General features: G+C 42.4%; 1 protein-coding gene across 2 annotated transcripts in view; it reads right to left on the reverse strand.

The window, feature by feature from the left end:
* NUP214 (nucleoporin 214) overlaps nucleotides 1–20,723 on the reverse strand; it is a 95,940-nt gene that overhangs the window by 47,099 nt on the left and 28,118 nt on the right. For both annotated transcript variants that reach the window (XM_081238067.1, XM_081238066.1), the window contains exons 17-24: nucleotides 19,612–19,770; nucleotides 16,690–16,793; nucleotides 13,864–14,046; nucleotides 13,046–13,131; nucleotides 12,857–12,940; nucleotides 6,358–6,618; nucleotides 5,439–5,600; nucleotides 3,188–3,287 (exon numbers count right to left, since the gene is read on the reverse strand). In XM_081238067.1, coding sequence (XP_081094193.1) covers nucleotides 3,188–3,287; nucleotides 5,439–5,600; nucleotides 6,358–6,618; nucleotides 12,857–12,940; nucleotides 13,046–13,131; nucleotides 13,864–14,046; nucleotides 16,690–16,793; nucleotides 19,612–19,770 — 1,139 coding nt within the window. The remainder of the gene's footprint in view (nucleotides 1–3,187; nucleotides 3,288–5,438; nucleotides 5,601–6,357; nucleotides 6,619–12,856; nucleotides 12,941–13,045; nucleotides 13,132–13,863; nucleotides 14,047–16,689; nucleotides 16,794–19,611; nucleotides 19,771–20,723) is intronic.

Raw genomic sequence — 20,723 nt, forward strand, 5'->3', positions numbered from 1 at the left:
ACTGTCGATGTAATGGGTGGTCTAGTGGCTGTCTTCTTGCTAAGATCTAAGTGCCAGGAAAGCGGGGACCTGGTATGTCTTACTCACTACTGGATCCCAAATACCCAAGGTGTTATCATGTTCATGGCAGACACCCCTTAAGAACCCACTGAATCACGTGACTGAGCACTGGAGAGGAGTCTAGATAGCCATGGGTTTGCTCCAGATAAACCCTCTTCCTGAAAACAGGAGATGAATATAAGGGATGAGGCCAATGAACATAAGATATACCAACGGCAGAAATGTGTAAGCTCATCTTTTTTGTTTGTTTGCTTTTGTTTTAAAATTTTTATTGGAGTACAGTTGATTTACAATGTTGTGTTAGTTTCAGGTGTAGAGCGAAGTGAATCGGTTATACATACACATACATCCACTCCTCTTTTTTTTTTAGATTCTTTTCCCATATAGGCCATTCCAGAGTATTGAGTAGAGTTCCCTGTGCTAGACAGCAGGTTCTTATTAGTTATCTGTTTTATATATAGTAGTGTGTATATGTCAGTCCTAGTCTCCCAATTTATCGCTCCCCCCCTTATCCCTTGGTAACCATAAGTTTGTTTTCTACCTCCATGACTCTACTTCTGTCTTGTTAAGTTCATTTGTACCCCCTTTTTTTAAGATTCCACATATAAGTGATATCATATGATATTTGCCTTTCTGTGTCTGACTTACTTCACTCAGTATGACAATCTCTAGGTCCACCCACGTTGCTACAAATGGCATTATTTTGTTCTTTTTTATGGCTGAGTAATATCCCACTGTATGTATGTACCACATCTTCTTTATCCATTCCTCTGTCGATGGACATTTAGGTTGCTTCCATGTCTTGGCTATTGTAAATAGTGCTTCAGTCAACACTGGGATGCATGTATCTTTTGGAATTATGGTTTTCTCCGGGTATATGCCCAGTAGTGGGATTGCTGGGTCATATGGTAGTTCTGTTTTTAGTTTTTAAGGAGCCTCCATACTGTTCTCCATAGTGGCCGTAACCAATTTACATTCCCACCCACAGTGTAGGAGAGTTTCCCTTTCTGCACACCCTCTCCAGCATTTATTGTTTGTAGATTTTTTGATGATGGCCATTCTGACCGTGTGAGGTGATATCTCACTGTAGTTTTGATTTGCAAGAAATGTGTAAGCTCATCTTATAATAAATCTCTTTAAGACATTACTCAGAAAAAGTTAAATGCAAAATTAAATATTTAAAATACACTTACCAAACTACTGCTTAAGAGAATCTGAAAGTAATTTTATAATGAATGTAATTCCCTCTCAAGCTTTCTTATTGAGGGAGGTGGTAAATACCAATTTCCACTTGTCAATTATGCTTAGATTCACCTATTATTCAACAAGTGGTTATTAAAAAGGAACTGCATTCCAGGCACCACTCTGGGCTTACAAGTTAAATAAGTGCACCAGAGTCCATACTCTGTGGGGAAAGGAAGAGAGTTTCTTCGATTCCTTTTTAACTTTTTTTTTTTTTTGGTGGTACACGGGCCTCTCACTGTTGTGGCCTCTCCCGTTACGGAGCACAGACTCCAGACGTGCAGGCTCAGCAGCCATGGCTCACGGGCCCAGCCGCTCCGTGGCATGTGGGATCTTCCCGGACCGGGGCATGAACCCGTGTCCCCTGCATTGGCAGGCGGACTCTCAACCACTGCGCCACTAGGGAATCCCCCTTTTTAACTCTTGTGTCTATTTTTCTTAGTCAGAAAAAAGGGCAAACTCAGCATTGCTCCTTTAACAAAGCCCTTAACAATGATTAGCTCAGATGAACCTTGGAGGGAAACAAAGCCTGAGATAAGATAAAGGAAATCACCAATAGGTGCTTCTCACACATGGTTAACAGCTAAAATATCTCAGAAATACCAGACCATATTTCTTTTACCATTAAGCTAGATTTTCCTGTCTTATGTAATATTCTGCCTTGCAGTGGCTTTTCTTTGCCTACCCTACACTAGGAATCTGGCTATAACTCCCAAACTCTAATGCATAGTTCTTTCCCTTGAGAAGTTCACAACGACCACAAATGCCATCTTGGTCTAAACAGCATACCAAAGCTTCAAGGTCACTACAAGATAGGAAAGCGAGTAGGCTTGTTTTTGGCTGTTAGTATGGCCCTGAGATAACTAAGAAATTCCTGGCAGTGTTGATAAATGGACCAATGTGGAAAGAAGAGGCCAGTGGACTAGTGCAGCAGGGCCACTCGATAAAGCCAAAACAGAACAGTGAGCAGACCTGGGGGCAGGGGAGTAGGAGAGAGCTAATGTAAACTGGAAAAAACACAGGCTCTGTGGCTGTTCTTCTCACTGCTGGACTAGTAATGGGCACCAGACTCTAAGTGCCTGAATGACACTGGTCCTCACGATCCTTACATTCAGACTGAGGAAACGGCCCTCAAGTCTTCCCTCTTCAGCCACACTGAAGAGCTCCTGGCTACAAAATACACAGAGCAATAGGGCACAAGCATATTCTATGAACCGTGCTGCCTAGAACAGTGACACGGAGTCAATGCCTTGAATTCTAAACACAGATTCAGACTTAAGAAAAGTCAGCTCTGGCAGCAATGATCCGGCCCTCAGATATGGCATGAAGACAAGCTAGAAGTCTCCAAACAGAGCTGGTGCCTTTTAAAAGATTGTTTTTTCATACAAAAGGTATGAGAAACCTGAAAGAACAGGAACGCCTGGAGACAGGAAGGAAGGGAGGAGAGACCGTCAATCTCAAGATCATCACTGGGTTTTCAGAATCAACAGTCTGCATTAGAGTCGAAGTGCCAACTCAGGAGCCTCAAGAGTATTAAAAAACAAAAAAAAAATCAAAAATCAAACCGTACACCTTACCTGACTTAGTAACCGTAATGTGTATCATACGTTGACTTACACATGACAAACAGCATACTGAGTATATATCACCAAGACTTTGAAGGTTTATGAGGCAACTGTTACTGCCAGTTGAAGACGACAATCTCCTGAAAACCCAGCTGTGTACCCAAGATTAGCTGTCCACTCCACCCCTCTTATAACCTAAAGTTCTGCAGGAAAAATAGTCACACTCTGACAATGGCAATGCTGCTCCCTGCAGGCAGTTCACCACTATTACAGAATAATTCACGGGCTTAAGTTAAACACACTGAAAAGTAGTAACATACCCCATCGCTGCAGAGGGGGCTGCAGGACTATTCTTCAATTCCTGCACATTTACCACTTGAGGGACATTCTTCAAAGTTGATTCAGTCAAAGTACTGACAGCTATTTAAATAGAGAAGAGAAAGGCACATTAATTGCAGTAAAGGATCAAAAATTCTAGCCAGGTATAAACTAGCACACAAACTCAAGCAGAATGCAAACTTATTATACACAGGAAACTTAGGTTGCTCTGCAGCACTGTGCTCAGTGGAGCGCCTGGCCTACTCCGTTCATAAAAACTATGTGGTGAAGCTTTATGCAATTTAATCAAATGTACTAGTTTAGAAAAAAGGAATTCCCTAGCCAGCTTTTATACAGCAGAGCTGAGACACCTGCCATGTTGTTGGCTCGCCCTGGAAAAGGGCAGAAAGAGCTAGAGGATTAGCAGTGTTCGGACTAAGGGCTTCTGCCATCCATCATGCATTCATTCTTTCAACTGTTCTTTCGCATGAGCTTATTATTGTCGGACTCAGGTGCTGGGAATACAAAAAAATGTCTGAAACACAGTTCCTTGTCTAAAGAAGCTCACGCCTTAGTGAGACAGACATGATGAATAAAACGTGAAAAATGAGGCCAAGAGGCCTGAATTAAGGAATGGCAACAGGGATTGACTTGACACCTACTTATCTATCTTAGGCTTGTCAGCTTTCGTATCTCCTTTTTTGTGTCTTACAATTTAAAGCTGTGGCCCAAGACTTAATGATATTTCATAATTAACTATTAAGAAGGCCTAAGCAAAGCTCTTAGATCTCTTCCAACTATACTTCGGGCAAAGTTGAAAGCTGCAGCCCAGGCAGGATGGTGGGTCCATGGCGGCTCACTTCACTCCCTCGTCCAGAGAGGTAACCAGGGACATCTTGCCCATGACCGCATGTATTTCATCCTTCATATTCAGAGGTGCCTACACCTTAGACATATTTGCTTCCAAAATGATAATAGACATCACACCACCTCCTGCTGAGAGTGGGATAATCCTAAATCCTGACAGACTTTAAGTTTATAAATAACCAACTCAATCAGCTTGATTTTGGGCCTGTTCAGCACAATGCTAAGACTCTGCTTGGTCCAACCAATATTTAAAACATCAAAGGTTTCTTATTTTTTCAGATGGCTCAGAAGTGCCTTAAAAAGTTATCCGGTTTTTGCTCTTTCATATCTATTTTAGATGGCTTAATAAGCGTTTTAATATTTGAACTTTTCCTGGAAATCTTTTATTATTATATAATGGTAATTCTTTTTTGTCTAAATAAAACCATCATGTCTTTTTAGTCTTTTAAAATTTTAGCCTAAATTGGTATGTGTTCTAAGCAGTTACAGAACTAAAAAATAATTTTATTCAGCTAAAACAAAAATATTTGATTTATAGCCGAGTTTCTCAACCTTGGCACTATTGACATTTTGGGGCTGGATAATTCTTTGTTGTGGGGTTGTCTTGTGCATTTAGGATTTTTTTTGCAGCATTCCTGGCCTCTACCCACTAAATGCCAGCAACACTGCCAACTGCTGGAGGGGAAATGGGCGGGGCAAAATAGCCTCTGGCTGAGGACCACTGGCTTATAAAAACTGATAGCTAGTGATAACTGAGGTCCCGAGGCAAACTACCTATAAATCTTAATGTAGAAAATTACGGATAGCCACAAACCACTGACAAAATGCAAAAGCTGATTAGCTTCTTAGAGTTTTCATCTGTCAAGTTTCCATCTTAAATTTGCAGTCTTAAGAGAAAAAGCTGTACTACAATACAAAGAACACAGGGTTGGAGTCTGGGTTTTGTTACGTATTGGTCAGGTGACCTTCACCTCTCCAAACCTTACATTACTCAAAAGCAAAATGGGCACACTTATACCCACCTCAGAGGGTGGCTGGGATCCTTAAGATACCATCGGACAACTCTAATGTTATTAGGTGATCTAACTGTGAAGATTAGTTTTGGGCTTAAAGCTGACATTATTCAAAACTAGGGATTAACAACTCCATCAAAAAACCCCACTGATCTCCCACTTAACTGAATGTGGCAGATAATACCGCCCCTTAAAGGGAAAGTTCCCGACTAAGTCTCTGCCTTCGCAGAACTCTCTCCCCCAGAAGGTGAAGACCTATTACATCAGCCCTCTCTTCTGAAGGGCGGCAAGGAGAGCCCGCCGTTTCCTGGCACCTGTGTCCTGGCCCGGGGCTCAGACAGCTCACCATCAGCCCCTGCAGAGATGTCCTTACCTGGCGCCTGACTGGCCATCTGCCGTCTCAGGGCTGCCGCAGCGGCCGCCTGGGGAGCAGAGATGGGGTGGGAAGGGCCAGGGGCGCCGTGCTTCACGGTTTTTGTTGCAAGCATTGTGCTATCAGCCCCTTGGGGAATCATTTTGCTAGCAGGTGTAGACACTGAGGAAGAAAGATAAATGAAGTGAGACAGTGCGTCAGAGAAGAAGAACACACAAGAACTAAAATGGTAAATTCTCCACGTGTGGCTGCAGGGAACATGTTAAGATCAAAAATCCTGAAGCATGCACACAGAAGAGTCCTGGCAAACTGACAGGCTGGCGCTCTTATCTTTCAAAGGTGCTGCAGGCAATTTGCCTGCCCACTTCTATTCGTGAAAATACTTCACATGATCATTTCCTCTGACACTGAGCAAGACGTAACTTTTGTGCCAAAACAGAGCAATGTCCCGCTCTCCTCTCACAAAATCTCTCCATTCTGGTACCTCATGCCCGGCTCCGTCCTCTTAGAAGTCACTGTGATACAAAGTCCTGCTGCTCTGAATGAAGGTGCTACAGCGCAATACGGGTCCCATCAGCGAGCCAACACAGACAGCGAGCATCTGGCTGGTGACCTCGGAGGCACAACATGGCTACAATGGAGGGGCTGAAATGAGGTGGGACGTGAAAGGCACAAGCTGTGCTCCACAGTGAAGCAGTAACTGTGAACCCTGCGGGGTATGCTCTTCCTCAGGTCCTACCAACCACTTTCAAGGGGAACACACCTCTTGAATCTGTCCTGTAATTTCTAGAATATTAACAGAAATGGGCTGGAACCCATAACTTATGGGTGTGATAATATAAAACCCAGTTACAGTTCCTCCAGGAGTTAGAGATCTCTTAGGGAAAAAAGATCATTTCCTGTCTCATTGTTTACTTACCTGAAGTTCCCATCACACCTGGTGAACCATGAATCAGGTGAGATTTAGCAAAAGGAGTCGCCTGGGGCAAAAGACTGGGCTGGATGGAAGGCGTCCGAACCACGGGAGCATGCCGGGGAACCTGAACCACTGCGTCGTCATCCTTACAGGTTGCCCGTGTGTCTTCACCTTCCAGAGACTGGGAAATGGATGACGTTGAGCTGACTTCATCCAAGTCTTCATAATACCTCTGAGACAGGAAAGCTGACCGAGACAGGTTGGCTACAAAGCCCAAAACAAAACGCAACTTAGACAATTCAAGTCCAAAAGACAATTCAAGTCCAAAAGCTATGTAATTTTCACTGCCGCTAGAGAAATATCCAATTTATAAATCAACTTAATTATTACTTATTTTAAGTGGAAGCAGCTGCTGCTGAATGCGAACAAAGATACTTTTTGCTCAAACGGGCTTTGCAAAACCGAGCTGTGTAGGACAAGAACATTTTGACTGTTAAACCAAAAAAAAGTGAGGTGAGAGACGGGATGCATGCTGGTGTGAAAGCAGGAAGTTCACAGGCAATAACACCTTCTCAGAAAAGCAACAGACAAGCTTCCAGAGCAGAGTCAACAGTCCCCGTGCTGCCACTGCTTTCCAACAATAAACTTCTGAGAACAGGCCTAACGCAAACTGGAAAAGACATCATGTCCTCAATGTTGAGGGTCTCAAACACTGCCACATAAATCTGATCATTCTTCTGAATCAATTAGGTTAAAACAAAAAAATCACTGAAATCAATCTTCACCTTCCCTGTTTTTTTCCTTCCATAAACTATGGGGTAATATGCCATGTTACTTTCTACCGTGAATTTCAGGAGTCATGTTACTGTCTGTATATTGGAAAAAAACCAAAACCAAACAAAAAACAGCCCTCTCTCCTCCTCAAGTTATGTAAAAGTATTGCTAATATTTACTGACTTATTTGCCCTATAGGCACATCACTCTGCAAGATTTTAGTTGTCCTAATGGAACCGGAACATAAATAAATGCAAGTGAAAACCAACGCTGTGAGCTAGCACTGCTGCTAGGCTGCACTGTCCACTTGGTAGCCACCAGCCACGCGTGGCTAGATTAAAAGTAATGTAAAGTAAATAACTGAAAATTTGGAATCCTAAGTCACACCAGCCCCCTTTGAAGTGCTCAACAGCCACAGCTGAGCTGCTGTACTGGAGAGCACAGATCCAGAACACCGTCACCACTGCAGGAGGTCCTACGGGACAGCACTGTACCCAAGTGTTTTGATGCAGGTCAATGTGCCGCAGGGTCACTTAGCAAGCCCCTCCATAACCACCAGCACCACCAGTAAAACTGCAGCTAACATTTATTGAGCACTTACCTGGTACCAGGTACTGCTCAAAGCATCTAAGTGAGAAATTCCTGTTATCTGACTTTATGGTTAATGCCTAGAAAGGCTGAGTAATTTGCCCAAGGTCACGAAGTTGGTAAGTGGTAAAGCTGGAATTCAAACCCGGCATGTATCCGACTCGAAAGACCATGTTCTTAACAATACTCTGTTATATATAAGATACCCTGTGCTAGGTAGAATTTTGACCCCACGACCCTTGCCCCCAGTGCCACACCCATGGTTATGTTCTGTTAGATGGTTATATTACATGGCCAAAGGGATTTTGCAGACACGATTAAGGTTACTAATCAGTTGACCTTAAAACAGAGAGGTTAGCCTGGATTTTCCAGGTGGGCCCAGTGTAAAATCTCAAGAGCCCTTAAAGGTAGAGAAAAGAAGCACAAGAGGAAGCAGAGAGAGGTGGAAGAAGTGGGGGCACAGAAGCATTCAATGTGCTGTTGCTGGACTGCAGACGAAGGGGGCCGGGGGCACATGCAAAGCAAACGAGGACCTCAGTCTTACAGCTGCAAGGAACTGAATTCTGCCAACAACTCAGAAGCGGGATCTTCCCCAGAGCCTTTAGATGAGAGCTCAGACCAGCCAACACTGACTTCAGCCTGTGAGCCCCGAGCAGAGGACCCAGCAGGGCCACGCTGCGCCTGGACTTCTGACACACACAACTGTGAGATCATCAACAGGTGGTGTTATAAGTCACTACGTTTGTGATAATTTGTTACACGGCATCCACAGAAAACTAATATAAACCCCACCCTCTCTTAGGGCCACACGGCTCACACTAATTTCTCTAAAATCCCACTTCCTGAGAGTTAATAGCAACAAGAGATGACTCAGACTCATCACCTTCAGGAACTGGATAGAAAACGGAAATAACTTTCACTCCCAAGGTCTGATACCACCTGGGGGTTCTCTCAGTTTCCTTCCTTCATCTTTCTGATGCCATTCATTGGATTTGGGTGGAGGGACACCCATCAATTGAAAAATGCAATGGCCATGCTCACTTGCAGAGGCCAGGAGCCTGGTCTGCTCAACTGTCCCAATGATGTTGCCTCCGCAGCTGACACATGCTGCTTCCTGCTGTGATCAAGGATGCAGCTACCTTCCTGGCACTAGAAAGGGGGCCCCACTGAAACCTGAAGAAACTTACTCTGCTTAAATGCTAGCTCAGATCAGGACAGGCAGAAAGCCACATTAACAGGAAGGAGAAGAGGTAGAAATCATGATCATATCAGTAGACGCAGCACACCTCGTATCTTATGAGGAACTACAGAAAGTGTTCCCTTTGAGATAAAGGCAAGGATGCCTACTCGCCCCCTTTTTAATTTTTTTTTGCAGTACATGGGCCTCTCACCGCTGTGGCCTCTCCCGTTGTGGAGCACAGGCTCCGGATGCGCAGGCCCAGCGGCCATGGCTCACGGGCCCAGCCACTCCGCGGCATGTGGGATCCTCCCGGACCAGGGCACGAACCTGCGTCCCCTGCATCGGCAGGCGGACTCTCAACCACTGCACCACCAGGGAAGCCCTCGCCCCTTTTATTGGACTCTGAATTGGAGGTCCTAGCCAGTGAAATAAGGTAAGAAAATTAAATAAAAAGCAGAAACAAAAGTGTTCATATCCATGGAAGGTATAATTGTTTCCACAGAAAGTCCAAGAAACAGCTACAGACATATTATTTGAAATGAGTTAGCCAAGATGCTAGATTCAGTCAACATACCAAAAAATCTAGTACATTTCTATATACTATATCTAACATAAAATAAAAACATAAAGTGAAATTTAAGGAAAAAACCCCCATCATTATAAAAGCATCAAAAATATCAAACTTAGGAATAAATCTAACAAAAGATGTGCACGTCCTCCATGCAGAAAACATTTAGAAAAATTAAAGACCCAAATAAACATACGCCATGTCTAGGAAATGAAAGATCAACACTGTACAAATGTCAATTCTTTTAAGTCAATTTAGAGATTCAATACAATCCCAATCAAAATCTCAACTCTTTGAGGGCTGAGGGTGGTAGAACTTAACAAGACAATTATAATATTAATATGGAAATGGAAAGCACCAAGAAGAGCCAAAACATTCTAGATCACGGGTCAGCAAACGACAGCCATGAGCTAGCTGCTTGCTTTTATAAATAAAGTTTTACTGAAGCACAGGCATGCCCATCTGTTTACATACAGTCTGTGGCTGCTTTCCTATTACAAGGGCAGAGTTCACTAGGTACCACAGAAACTACATATTTACTACATATTTACTATCCAGCTCTTTAAGAAACAGTTTGCCCACCCCTACTCTAGACTGTAGAACTTCCTGTGATGATGAAATGTTCTATGCCTGCGTTTCCCATTACAGTAGCCACTAGTCACATGTACCTAGCGAGCACTTGAAATGTGGCTGCTGGGATTAACTGAATTCTTTATTTAATTTTTATTTATTTAACTTTGAATAGGCTACCATACTGAACATCATAGCTTTAGGATCTAGAAAAAAAACCAGTATGAGACTTATTTTAGCACCAGTTAATTGAGGCAGTGTGGTGGCAGTGGTTTCTAATCAGTGTACAGACCATCAGACCTACGAGTATAAGGAAACCCGATTTACAACAAAGGTGGCCACTAAGCAGGGAGGAAGAATCTTCACTAAACAGTGTTGGGACAATCAGATATCTAAATACAAAAAAATGACATGAGAGCCATACTGTGACAAAAATCAATTCCAGATAGTATAAACAAGATATGGTCTACCCATACAATGGAATACCATTCAGCAATAAAAAGGAATGAACTACTAATACATGATACACATCATGGGTGAACCTTAAAGTTATATTAAGGGAAAGAAGCCAAAGCAAAAGACTACATATGATTCCATTTATACGCAGTTTCTAAAAAAGGCAGTTCCACAGAGAAAGAAAACGGATCAGTGGTTGCTGGGAGCAGAATAGGAACTGATTACAAACAGCATGACACAACTTCTTAAGTGATGGAAATGTTTTAAAACTGGAATGTGGTGATGGTTATACAATTCTGTAAATTTACCAAAAATCGTCAAACTGTACACTTACAACAGGTGAATTTTATGATACGCAAATTATACCTCAATAAAGTTGTTTTAAAAAAATCAATTTCAGGTAGCTAGCAGATCTAAATTTGAAAGGCAAAGCATTAACATTTCTAGACCATAATAAAGGTGCATACATACTCTTGTCACCTAGAGGTAGAGAAAGATTTCTTCAACAGAACAACAGGAACTGACCATAAAAGGAAAGGCTGAAAAATCTGTTTTAAAATTAAGAACTTCTCTTTGCCGAAAGATACTAAGAGGCTAAAAAGCAACAAAGTGAATAACTGTAATCTCATATAACCAACAAAAGGCTGGTATCAAGAACTGATAAAAACTTTTACAAATCAGCAGGACAGATTATCCAACAGACAGATGAGCAAAGGATTTAATCAAGCACTTCACAAAAGAAGATACCCAAATGGTAATTAAACATATAAAAAGGTGACACCAGCAGAGTTAAAAGGAAAAAGATTGATAATATCAAGCTTGGCAAGGCTGTGGAACAGCTGGAATATTCATACACTGATGGCCAAGTGTGACCCGCTACAAGAGAATTGCACGCAGAATCTGACGCTGAGCACAGGGACAGAGTACGAGACACAATTCCACTCGGAGCCACACGACCACATAAAAGACATACACGTGTACCCCAAGGGACAAGCACAAGAATGTTCAGAGCAACATTCTACTATGTTACAGCTAAAAACTGCAAACAGTGAATGCCCACCAAAAGGAGAATGGATAAACAAATGCAGTATATTCATACACCGAAGCAACAAAACAAACAGCTACGTGCAGCAACATGGATGACTCTTAGAAACCTGATGTGGAGTAAGAGAAACCCATCCAGAGAATAAATAAATGGACTTCCGCAGTACCCAAAGCCCAAAAAACAGGCAAAACCAAATTACGGTGTTTGGGGAGGCAAGCTTAAGTAGTAAAACTGTCAAAAAGGAAAAATAAAGGAGACTAAAGAGGACAGCGGCTTAATGCGATGTACAATCCTGAACTGGATCCTGATTTTCCAAAAAGCTTGGCTACGCGTGCTGAAACTACCCCAGCCCGCGCCTAGAGCCCGTGCTCCGCAACAGGAGAAGCCACTGCAATGAGAAGCCCGCGCACCACAATGAAGAGTAGCCCCCACTCGCCACAACTAGAGAAAGCCCGCGTGCAGCAACGAAGACCCAATGCAGCCAAAAAAAAAAAAAAATTTCAACTCAAAACATAATTTCAAAGAAAAAACCAGTTACAGGCACTAGAGCAAAGCAGGGTTATGCCTAAAGTTGCATCTAACAGATATTTCTTTAAAAGCAAATTCAGGTAATTATATAGATAATTTCATGACAAAATATTTTTTATCAGGTATGTGGCTTCTTTTCAGCAAGTGTTTTTAGCCATCATTCCCTAATCTGTAGTTCTTTTTTCTTCTTTCTTAGAACATCTTTTTTTCAAATGTAGCCTTACTCAAAACCCCATACCAATCAGAAAAGTAAAGCTTCTCTCTCTAAAGCAGAGGCTAGGACCCCTGGAGCCAGCCCAGCTTCCCTCAAAACCCTTGAGAACCACTGCCACAGAACCTAAGGACTGCAGAAAACACAGTGTAAAAGCCAGAATAACTACCTTGAACTGTTTCATTGACCATGTATAAGCTGCTTCCGGATGACAGATTCCGGGGACATTTTCTCTATCTCCCATTAAGAACCAAAGGAACAGACACACAGGCACACAGACACTCTATCTCCCATTAAGAACCAAAGGAACACACACACACACACACACACCCCATCCTACTCCCACATCCTAAAAATTCACGACCGGTTTACACACACACACACACACACACACACACACACACACACACACACACACACACACACACACACACACACACACACACACACACACACACACACACACACACACACACACACACACACACACACACACACACACACACACACACACACACACACACACACACACACACACATCCTACTCCCACATCCTAAAAATTCAGGACCAGTTTCCTCTACCTGGAGCAGTAGATCGCACCGGTGGGGTCTTCCTCTTGGCCAAGAAGTTTCTCAGCTGTGCCTGTTTCACAGGGGACAGTTTAGCTGCAAGAAATTCATGAACCCATAAATGCATAAGACTCGGTTTTTAAGATGTCAGTAGATGAAAGAGAACAAAGAGAGTTTAAAGACTGGGAAGAACTCATTTACCTGGGACTTTGGGCAAGGGTTTGACTTGCAAGTCTATGGTTGTTTTCAACAAAGCATTGCGCAGGCTTTCAAGGTCACTGTCAAAACTGAAATAGGATAGTGTTACATATGAACCAACTATGACCTGAGAAGTCGGGGGTGGTGGTGGTGGTGGTGGTACATTATCCTCCTAAATATAAAGGCAAGATATGAGAGCATCCCAATACAGAAATGGAAAATCTGACCAATCAAGGAAATTAATCCAAGAGGAAAGAGATCACAGTCTCAATATTATATCCGAACCCCAGAGCAAACAACACCAACGGGGCTCCAGCAGGAAGGGCAATTAAAGTCTACACATTCAGCCTAAAGGCAGAAACACAAGACCACCTTGGTAACTTCAGGGGTAAACTGTCTAACTGCAGGGTCTGAAATCTCCACACTCTTGCAAAATGATAAATCTGAGCTTCAAGACAAATTGGTCAACCTAATCCTGAGAGTTAATTTTCAATTAAACAATAAAACTATGAATATAGTATCTGTTATCATCTATTGAGCATCTGTTTCATCAGGCACACTACTAGGTGCTTTAAAGACTTAGTTTTAAACTCTCTAGTAATCCCATGAGGCATGTATTGTTAGCCCTACTTTTTGGCAAAGGAACAAAGGATCAGAGAGGGTGAGGAAGCTGACCAGGCTCACACAGGTGAAAGATGGCAGAGTCACTTTCAAAGCCGCATGGGAACCATTCTAAGACTACTCCACCTAACTCTATTTATTCGTTCATCCAACCACATCTATTGAGCGCATGTGGCATTAACGCCCATTCTCCTGCACACCTGTGAGGGCTGCTCTGCGAGGGAACATCCAAGGGAAGGCCCCACTGGGAGGTTTGGTTATAAAGACGGAGCTGCTGGAGACTATCCACCAGGTGATTCAGCCTCTTCCTCTGTTGGTTGATGATTTCCCGGTTGTTGGCAAGGGTGTTAAACAGCGTCTCTCGCTCTGGCACAAGCAGGCGCCTGTTGAGAGCAAGGAGGAAAGAATTAAATGTGAATGGTTCAAGTAAAGGAACTCCCCACCGAATGGAAAAAAAAAGACTACAACTGTAACAGTGAGAAGACTAAACTGGAAAACCACTAGTGGGAAAGAAACATCAAGAAATTACTCGAACACAAAAAGGGGATGAGGGCTTCCCTGGTGGCGCAGTGGTTGAGAGTCCGCCTGCCGATGCAGGGGACACGGGTTCGTGCCCCGGTCCAGGAAGATCCCACATGCCGCGGAGCGGCTGGGCCCGTGAGCCATGGCCGCTGAGCCTGCACGTCCGGAGCCTGTGCTCCGCAACGGGAGAGGCCACAACAGTGAGAGCCCCGTGTACCGCAAAAAAAAAAAAAAAAAAAAAGGGGACGAAAGCCTAACGAGGATAAAGTGTAAGGAGGAAAGAGCAGCTTAGGATGTGCAGGACCGGGCCTGCAGCAGAGGACAGCACAGCCAGACAGAACCTCAGATGGGTTCCAGGGAAGAAATGGGGGAAAATTCATCCAGCTATATATTAGGATACGCATATTTCTCTGTATGTAAATTATATGAAATAAAAAGAAAAAGCCCAAGGGTACAGGGAAATCTAGGGAGTCAGTCATTTCTTCAGAGTGCTGTCAAGAAACAGAGGAACAGCACACGATTTAGCAGCAGGGGGGGTCACCCACCCAAAAGAATTACAAGAAGACAGGGACAACTGTCCCTTTCTTTCTGGTGACAAGGTAGTTAGTTCAACATATATTTTTAACAGGCATTTCAATAGGGTACAAGGTAATATTTAGAGAAGGGCCCAAAACAGAGAAGTGCTAGAAAATTGTACAGATTTAAGACTCTGAACTCTAAAGAAAGGGAACTTAAAAAAAGCACATTAAGGGACTGCCCTGGCAGTGCAGCGGTTAAGAATCTGCCTGCCAATGCAGGGGACATGGGTTGAGCCCTGGTCCAGGAAGATCCCACATGCCGGGGAGCAACTAAGCCCACGAGCCACAACTACTGAAGCCCACGTGCCTAGATAGAGCCCGTGCTCTGCAACGAGAAGCCACCGCAATGAGAAGCCTGCGCACCGCAACGAACGAAGAGTGGCCCCCGCTCGCCGCAACTAGAGAAAGCCCAAGTGCAGAGGAAAAAAATAAAAAATAAAAAGCACGTTAAGTAGAAAATCCATGGGGTTGTTTAAAGGAGAACAAAGAAGCTGGCTTCTCTGTTAGCATCATGCACTTTTTATTGTTTATTTTAAATTTTTTTATTATTTTATTTTATTTTATTGGCCGTGCAGCTTGTGGGATCTTAGTTCCCCGACCAGGGAATGGAACCAGTGTCCCCCTGCAGTGGAAGCGCGGAGTCTCAACTACTGGATCGGTAGGGAATTCCCCATCATGCACTTTTTAAAAAGCCAAGTTATTAATTAGCAAAGAGAAATCCAACTGTCAAGCAGAGCAGAACGTTCTCACTGTCAGGTCAAGCCATTCTCTCACATGGGGAGGAACATGAATTCAGAATCAGGGGAGTAAGCTCTGAAATCTCTAAAGGGGCCCAACTGCCCACGGGGACAAGTGCTCCAGGCCACAGAACCTTCCCTCTGTCAGTGTCTGGAGGATCAATGTTCACCTCTGTCTTCCCATATCTATGCTCCTCATGTCGGGCACAAAGCCTTTCTCCACATTGTGGAATATAATGTATTAAATTCTGTTTACTGAATTTTAAACACCTTCCAGCCCTGCCCCTGACACAACACCCAGGTTGCCCCACTTAAAAGTCTGTGACCTCACAGCTTTGTAAACAGTGAATAGATCATTTCCTGGTTTGTTTCCTTACAAGGCTAATCACATTAATCAAGTATAGGTGTTTCAGAAATCTAGCATTTTGAGGGCTGACCTGGTTTTCACATTTCTTGTGGGCACCTTACTGCTTTCACAATGTACTGCATTCTGTTCCTTCTGGAAAACACGAGGCATAAAACCAAATATCCACGGATGGAAGATCAGGATAGAAGGTTTTCCTCTACCTCTGTTACCACTCCTCTCATCCTTTTAGTGATCCATACGAATCGGGAATGTTTCCTCCAAAGGAAAATTTGGAATATACAGAAAAGTATAAAAGAAACATTCCTCTTAATCTCATCTCGCAGGTGTAACTATGAGTATTTTGACAGATTTATTTCCAGCCTTTTCTACATTAGACCTCCACAATGAGGTCACCTAGTATGATTTTATGTCTTACCTTTTTCATATTTTATATCTAATACTTAGTTACAGAATTATATATTTTGTATAGTTCATGTAACACAAAATATATTTAATATGATTTTTTTGAGAATATGAGATTCAACGGCTACACAGTATTCTGCATTAAGAAAAAAATGTGACCAGATTTATTAGCCACTCCTCTAACTTTTGGGTAACTAGGTTGAATCCAATTTTTCACTCTCATAAATTGCACTGTAATATAAATTGTTCTATGTAAATTATTGTGCATATTGCTATCGTTTCTGTAGAACAAATTTCTAGATGTATAATGACTGGGTCAAAGAGAATGAACCTTTGTAGGGTTTTTAATAAATCCTCCTAAGTGATCTTTTAAAAGGGCTACAGCAATTATCTACACAGTGGATGAGAGACCTCGCTCACTTTTGTTTTTTCTTTTGTTCCAGATGCCGATCCCACTCCAAGTCTAGAACATCATTCACATCTTGGACAGCAAATTTCACATACTGATGAAGGCGCCGAATTTCCTACAAGAAAAAAATGAAACGTCAAACTGACTCAGTTGTCCAGTAGTTTGCAGGAAGGTGTATCAAAACAGTTAAAATGACTTTGAAGTCTTTTTATAACTGAGAACCATAATGAACAAGGAAAATGTAATAGGCTTTAATACAATCATTAGAATGTTATAATAATTCAAATGAAAAACAGCAACTCAACCTTTTAAAGCGTGTGACAGAGAGGTGGTGTGAAGAAAAGGGAAACAGAAAGGGTGTATCGGCCTAGGGCCTCTAGGGAACCAATGTTCTTGCTTAGTTCTCATTTTCAGCTCCTGTAAAGTATCTCCACATGGCCTAGGAATTTTCCACTGCACTCTGTTACTCCGACAGGGCACCCATTTAGGTTTTGCTCTCCCACCCATGAAATTAATTGTATCACAGACAAAATTATTCTACAAAACAGTGCTGAAAATAATTCTTCACCTATCTATTCATAGAGTAGAACACATAAGTCATCTCACCAGTGGGGAAAAACTCATTTCTCAAAAACAAAGAATAGTATCAGCACTAGAAACTGAATTTACCATTATTAGAAGTCTTACCTATTAATTTATTTTAGGCCTGCAATAATTTTCTTTAAATATTGGTCCAGTGTTAACGTTCATGGCTATACCATTTGACTCTCAAAAATTAAAAAAATATAGCATTCCATTAATGCAAACGAAGCATTCCATTAAACATGTATACAAATGAAGACAATGTACTTTACAGTGGAAAACACTCTTTACATCTGTAAAAAGATCTTAATGTGTTTAACTGTATTTTCAAAATTATTTTCGGACAAGGGTATGTGTCCTAACTGAAGAAGAAAATGTCACGTAAAGAGAGCCAGGCTGATTCTAGGAAGCAGCAGTAACCTTAGCATCAGATACAAATTTCAACTCAGTGCTCCATGACTACAGGGAGGCCCTTTACTGTGGACACTTCAAATGTGACCATACCTCTGTGCATTAACTGATCTTGCTTCTTCTAAATGCCCTCCCAACTTTGTCTGCCAGGAAAAAAACCTTTTCTTTTAAGGCCTATCACAAATATTTTTCTGTGGCTTAGCTGCTCCCCCATCTGCAATCCCATAGCAACACACCCCACGTTATATTTACAAGTCAATCTTTCTGCTGCTACTTATCCAGCTGTAGTGTAGTGTTGAACACCAGAGGCTCTGAGCCAGACCGTCCAGGCTCCAGGGTCCAGCATTTATTAGTGGTTAAGACTTGGGTAGTTCCTGTGTCTCTGATTCCTTATCTTTCTTTTGTATATGGTATGCATTCAATAAACGCTAGCTATTATTAGCTACTTAGCACTGTGGAAAAGAGAAAATTATTTCCCTTGAATGGGGAAAGTGGTTCACCCAAAGCTGAATTCTTTTAGTTTGCACACAGAGCAAGGGGTGAAAAGGCACATAGGAAGAAAGAGTGGCCAGATTCAATGTGGAGGCCTGTAATTTGATGAGCGGTAGGCAGGTGGTTGGCACTCTCTGCTAAGAGGGTTACCATCCCCAGGAGAAGGACACACCTAGGCATACCTCAAGGGCAGCAGGACACAGCAGGGGGTCCTCAACCTTTCTGGGAGGCCTCCACTTCTTTCATTTTCCTACTGTCGGTGTGTGCTTACCAGGTGTGGGGTGGGAATGACAGCAACAGTGGAGTCTACAGCCTCAAACCCTCTGAGGAGGAGGGGGTTCACCATACTCACAGGCTCAGGCCCCAGGTGAGGAAGGCCAGTGCTGCCACCCCTGCACCCTTCCCTACCTGATTCTAGGGAAATGCAAGGTGGTGGGAGATGACCCCTACTAAAGCCGTGATGCAACAATGTTGAATAAATTGAAAGATGGAAACAAAACTCAGATTTAGCTCAAAGAGAATATAGGAATAGTTAAGAATGAGAAGAGTAACTTTGCTAACAGTTACAGGAAGGAGCCCCGGCAGGTAGACGTTTCGATTCTGGTCCCACTCTTACTAGTATCAACATTACCTTGGGCAAGCTCCTTAGCCTATGATATTCCAGTTCCTTATCTGTACAATGGGATCAGTAACTCTCACCTTGCAGAGCAGCAGGTTTTGAAGACTAGAAATAATGTCTTAAAAAACACCTCACAGGGCTTCCCTGGTGGCGCAGTGGTTAAGAATCTGCCTGCCAATGCAGGGGACACGGGTTCGAGCCCTGGGCTGGGAAGATCCCACATGCTGCGGAGCAACTAAGCCTGTGCGCTACAACTACTGAGCCTGTGCTCTAGAGCCCGTGAGCCACAACTACTGAGCCCGTGTGCCACAACTACTGAAACCCGCGCGCCTAGAGCCCATGCTCTGCAACGCGAAGCCACCACAATGAGAAGCCCATGCACCGCAATGAAGAGTAGCCCCTGCTCGCTGCAACTAGAGAAAGCCTGTGTGCAGCAAAGACCCAATGCAGCCAAAAATAAATAAATAAGTACATACATTTATATTAAAAAAAAACAAAAAAAACCCCACCTCACAGAGTACTTGGTGCCCAATGAACAGTTGCTAGTTTAATAATTATTATTCCTGATTTGATTTCTAAATATATCTTTTTCAACAGCTACTCTCTACCAATCTTAAGGTTTAATTAAGAATTATGTTTTTGTTTAATCCAAAAAACCTTAAGTGGGAAAGTGCCATTTTCTTTGTGACAGTGAAGGGAGTCTACGCCAAGTGGGTCAACACTCACAGGAAATGAACAACTTTGTACAAGCAGTTGGGCAAGCCTGTATCTCCCAAAGGAGCGCCTGTCTAGGAGACTGTTCTCAGCAGCTCTGGCGGGGTTCTCCTACCTGGAGCTGAGCCTCACTCCTGGGGTCCAGCGGCCTCTTATAGAGCAAGTGCAGATACCCAGAGTCACGGTTTCTCTCATTTTGTTCTCTGGCTTCTTCAACACCAGCAAAGCCCTCAAGTAAAGTTGTTTTCAGGGTACTTATATCTCCATGAAGAGACTAGAAAAGATACGAGGATGAATTGATACAAAAGTGGTATTTCCAAGAAATAAACCTGTCTTTCTAGATCAAGGAAGGTGGTATTTCTCAAATATTTAACATGATGAACATATGAATATAGCAAAAAGTGAATTTCACTGCTTGGAAAGAAAGATATTAATGTTCATTTTTTTTTCCTTCCTCACTAAAAAAAATACATACTCTAATGATCAGAAACTCAGGAAATAAGACAAGTACTGGTAATCCTGCCATCTAAAGATGATCACTGTTAAAACCGTGGAGAACTTTCCTCTTTCTTTTTTTTTTTTAATTTTTAAAAATTTTATTGAAGTATAGTTGATACACAATGTTTCAAGTGTACAGCAAAGTGATTCAGTTATATAGACATATATATATATATATTCTTTTTCAGATTCTTTTCCATTATGGGTTATTTCAAGATATTGAATATAGTTCCCTGTACCATACAGTAGGTCCTTGTTGTCTATCTACTTTACATATAGTAGTATCTATTAATCCCAAATTCCCAATTTATCCCTTCCCCACCCTTGAGAACTTTCCTCTTTCCAAGTGTGTTATTTAAGACCAGAGCTCTGGAGTCAGGCAGTCTGAACTGGGATCCTGGCTCTATAACTCAGTAACTGGGTGGCTTTGGGCAAATTACTTCATCTCTCTAAGCCTTGGCTTCCTGTTCTTGCAAAACAAAAAGAATAATAGTGCCTACCACACAGAAAAGCTGTGAGGATTCAATGAGATAATATAGATATGCCTGGCACATAGTAAGTAGTAATAATTGTAACACAGTAAATAAACAGTTAACAACAAATATTTGTTATTTTTATACTGTATATGCTCTTAAGTATCCTGCTTTTACTTTAAACCTAACCCTTTATAATCTAACAATTTACTATAAAAGACAGTAAATTTTCTCCTGTAAATGACCCATAGTATCT

The sequence above is a fragment of the Mesoplodon bidens genome (genome assembly GCF_964165515.1).
Source record: "Mesoplodon bidens genome assembly, chromosome: 6".
Taxonomy (NCBI): domain Eukaryota; kingdom Metazoa; phylum Chordata; class Mammalia; order Artiodactyla; family Ziphiidae; genus Mesoplodon; species Mesoplodon bidens.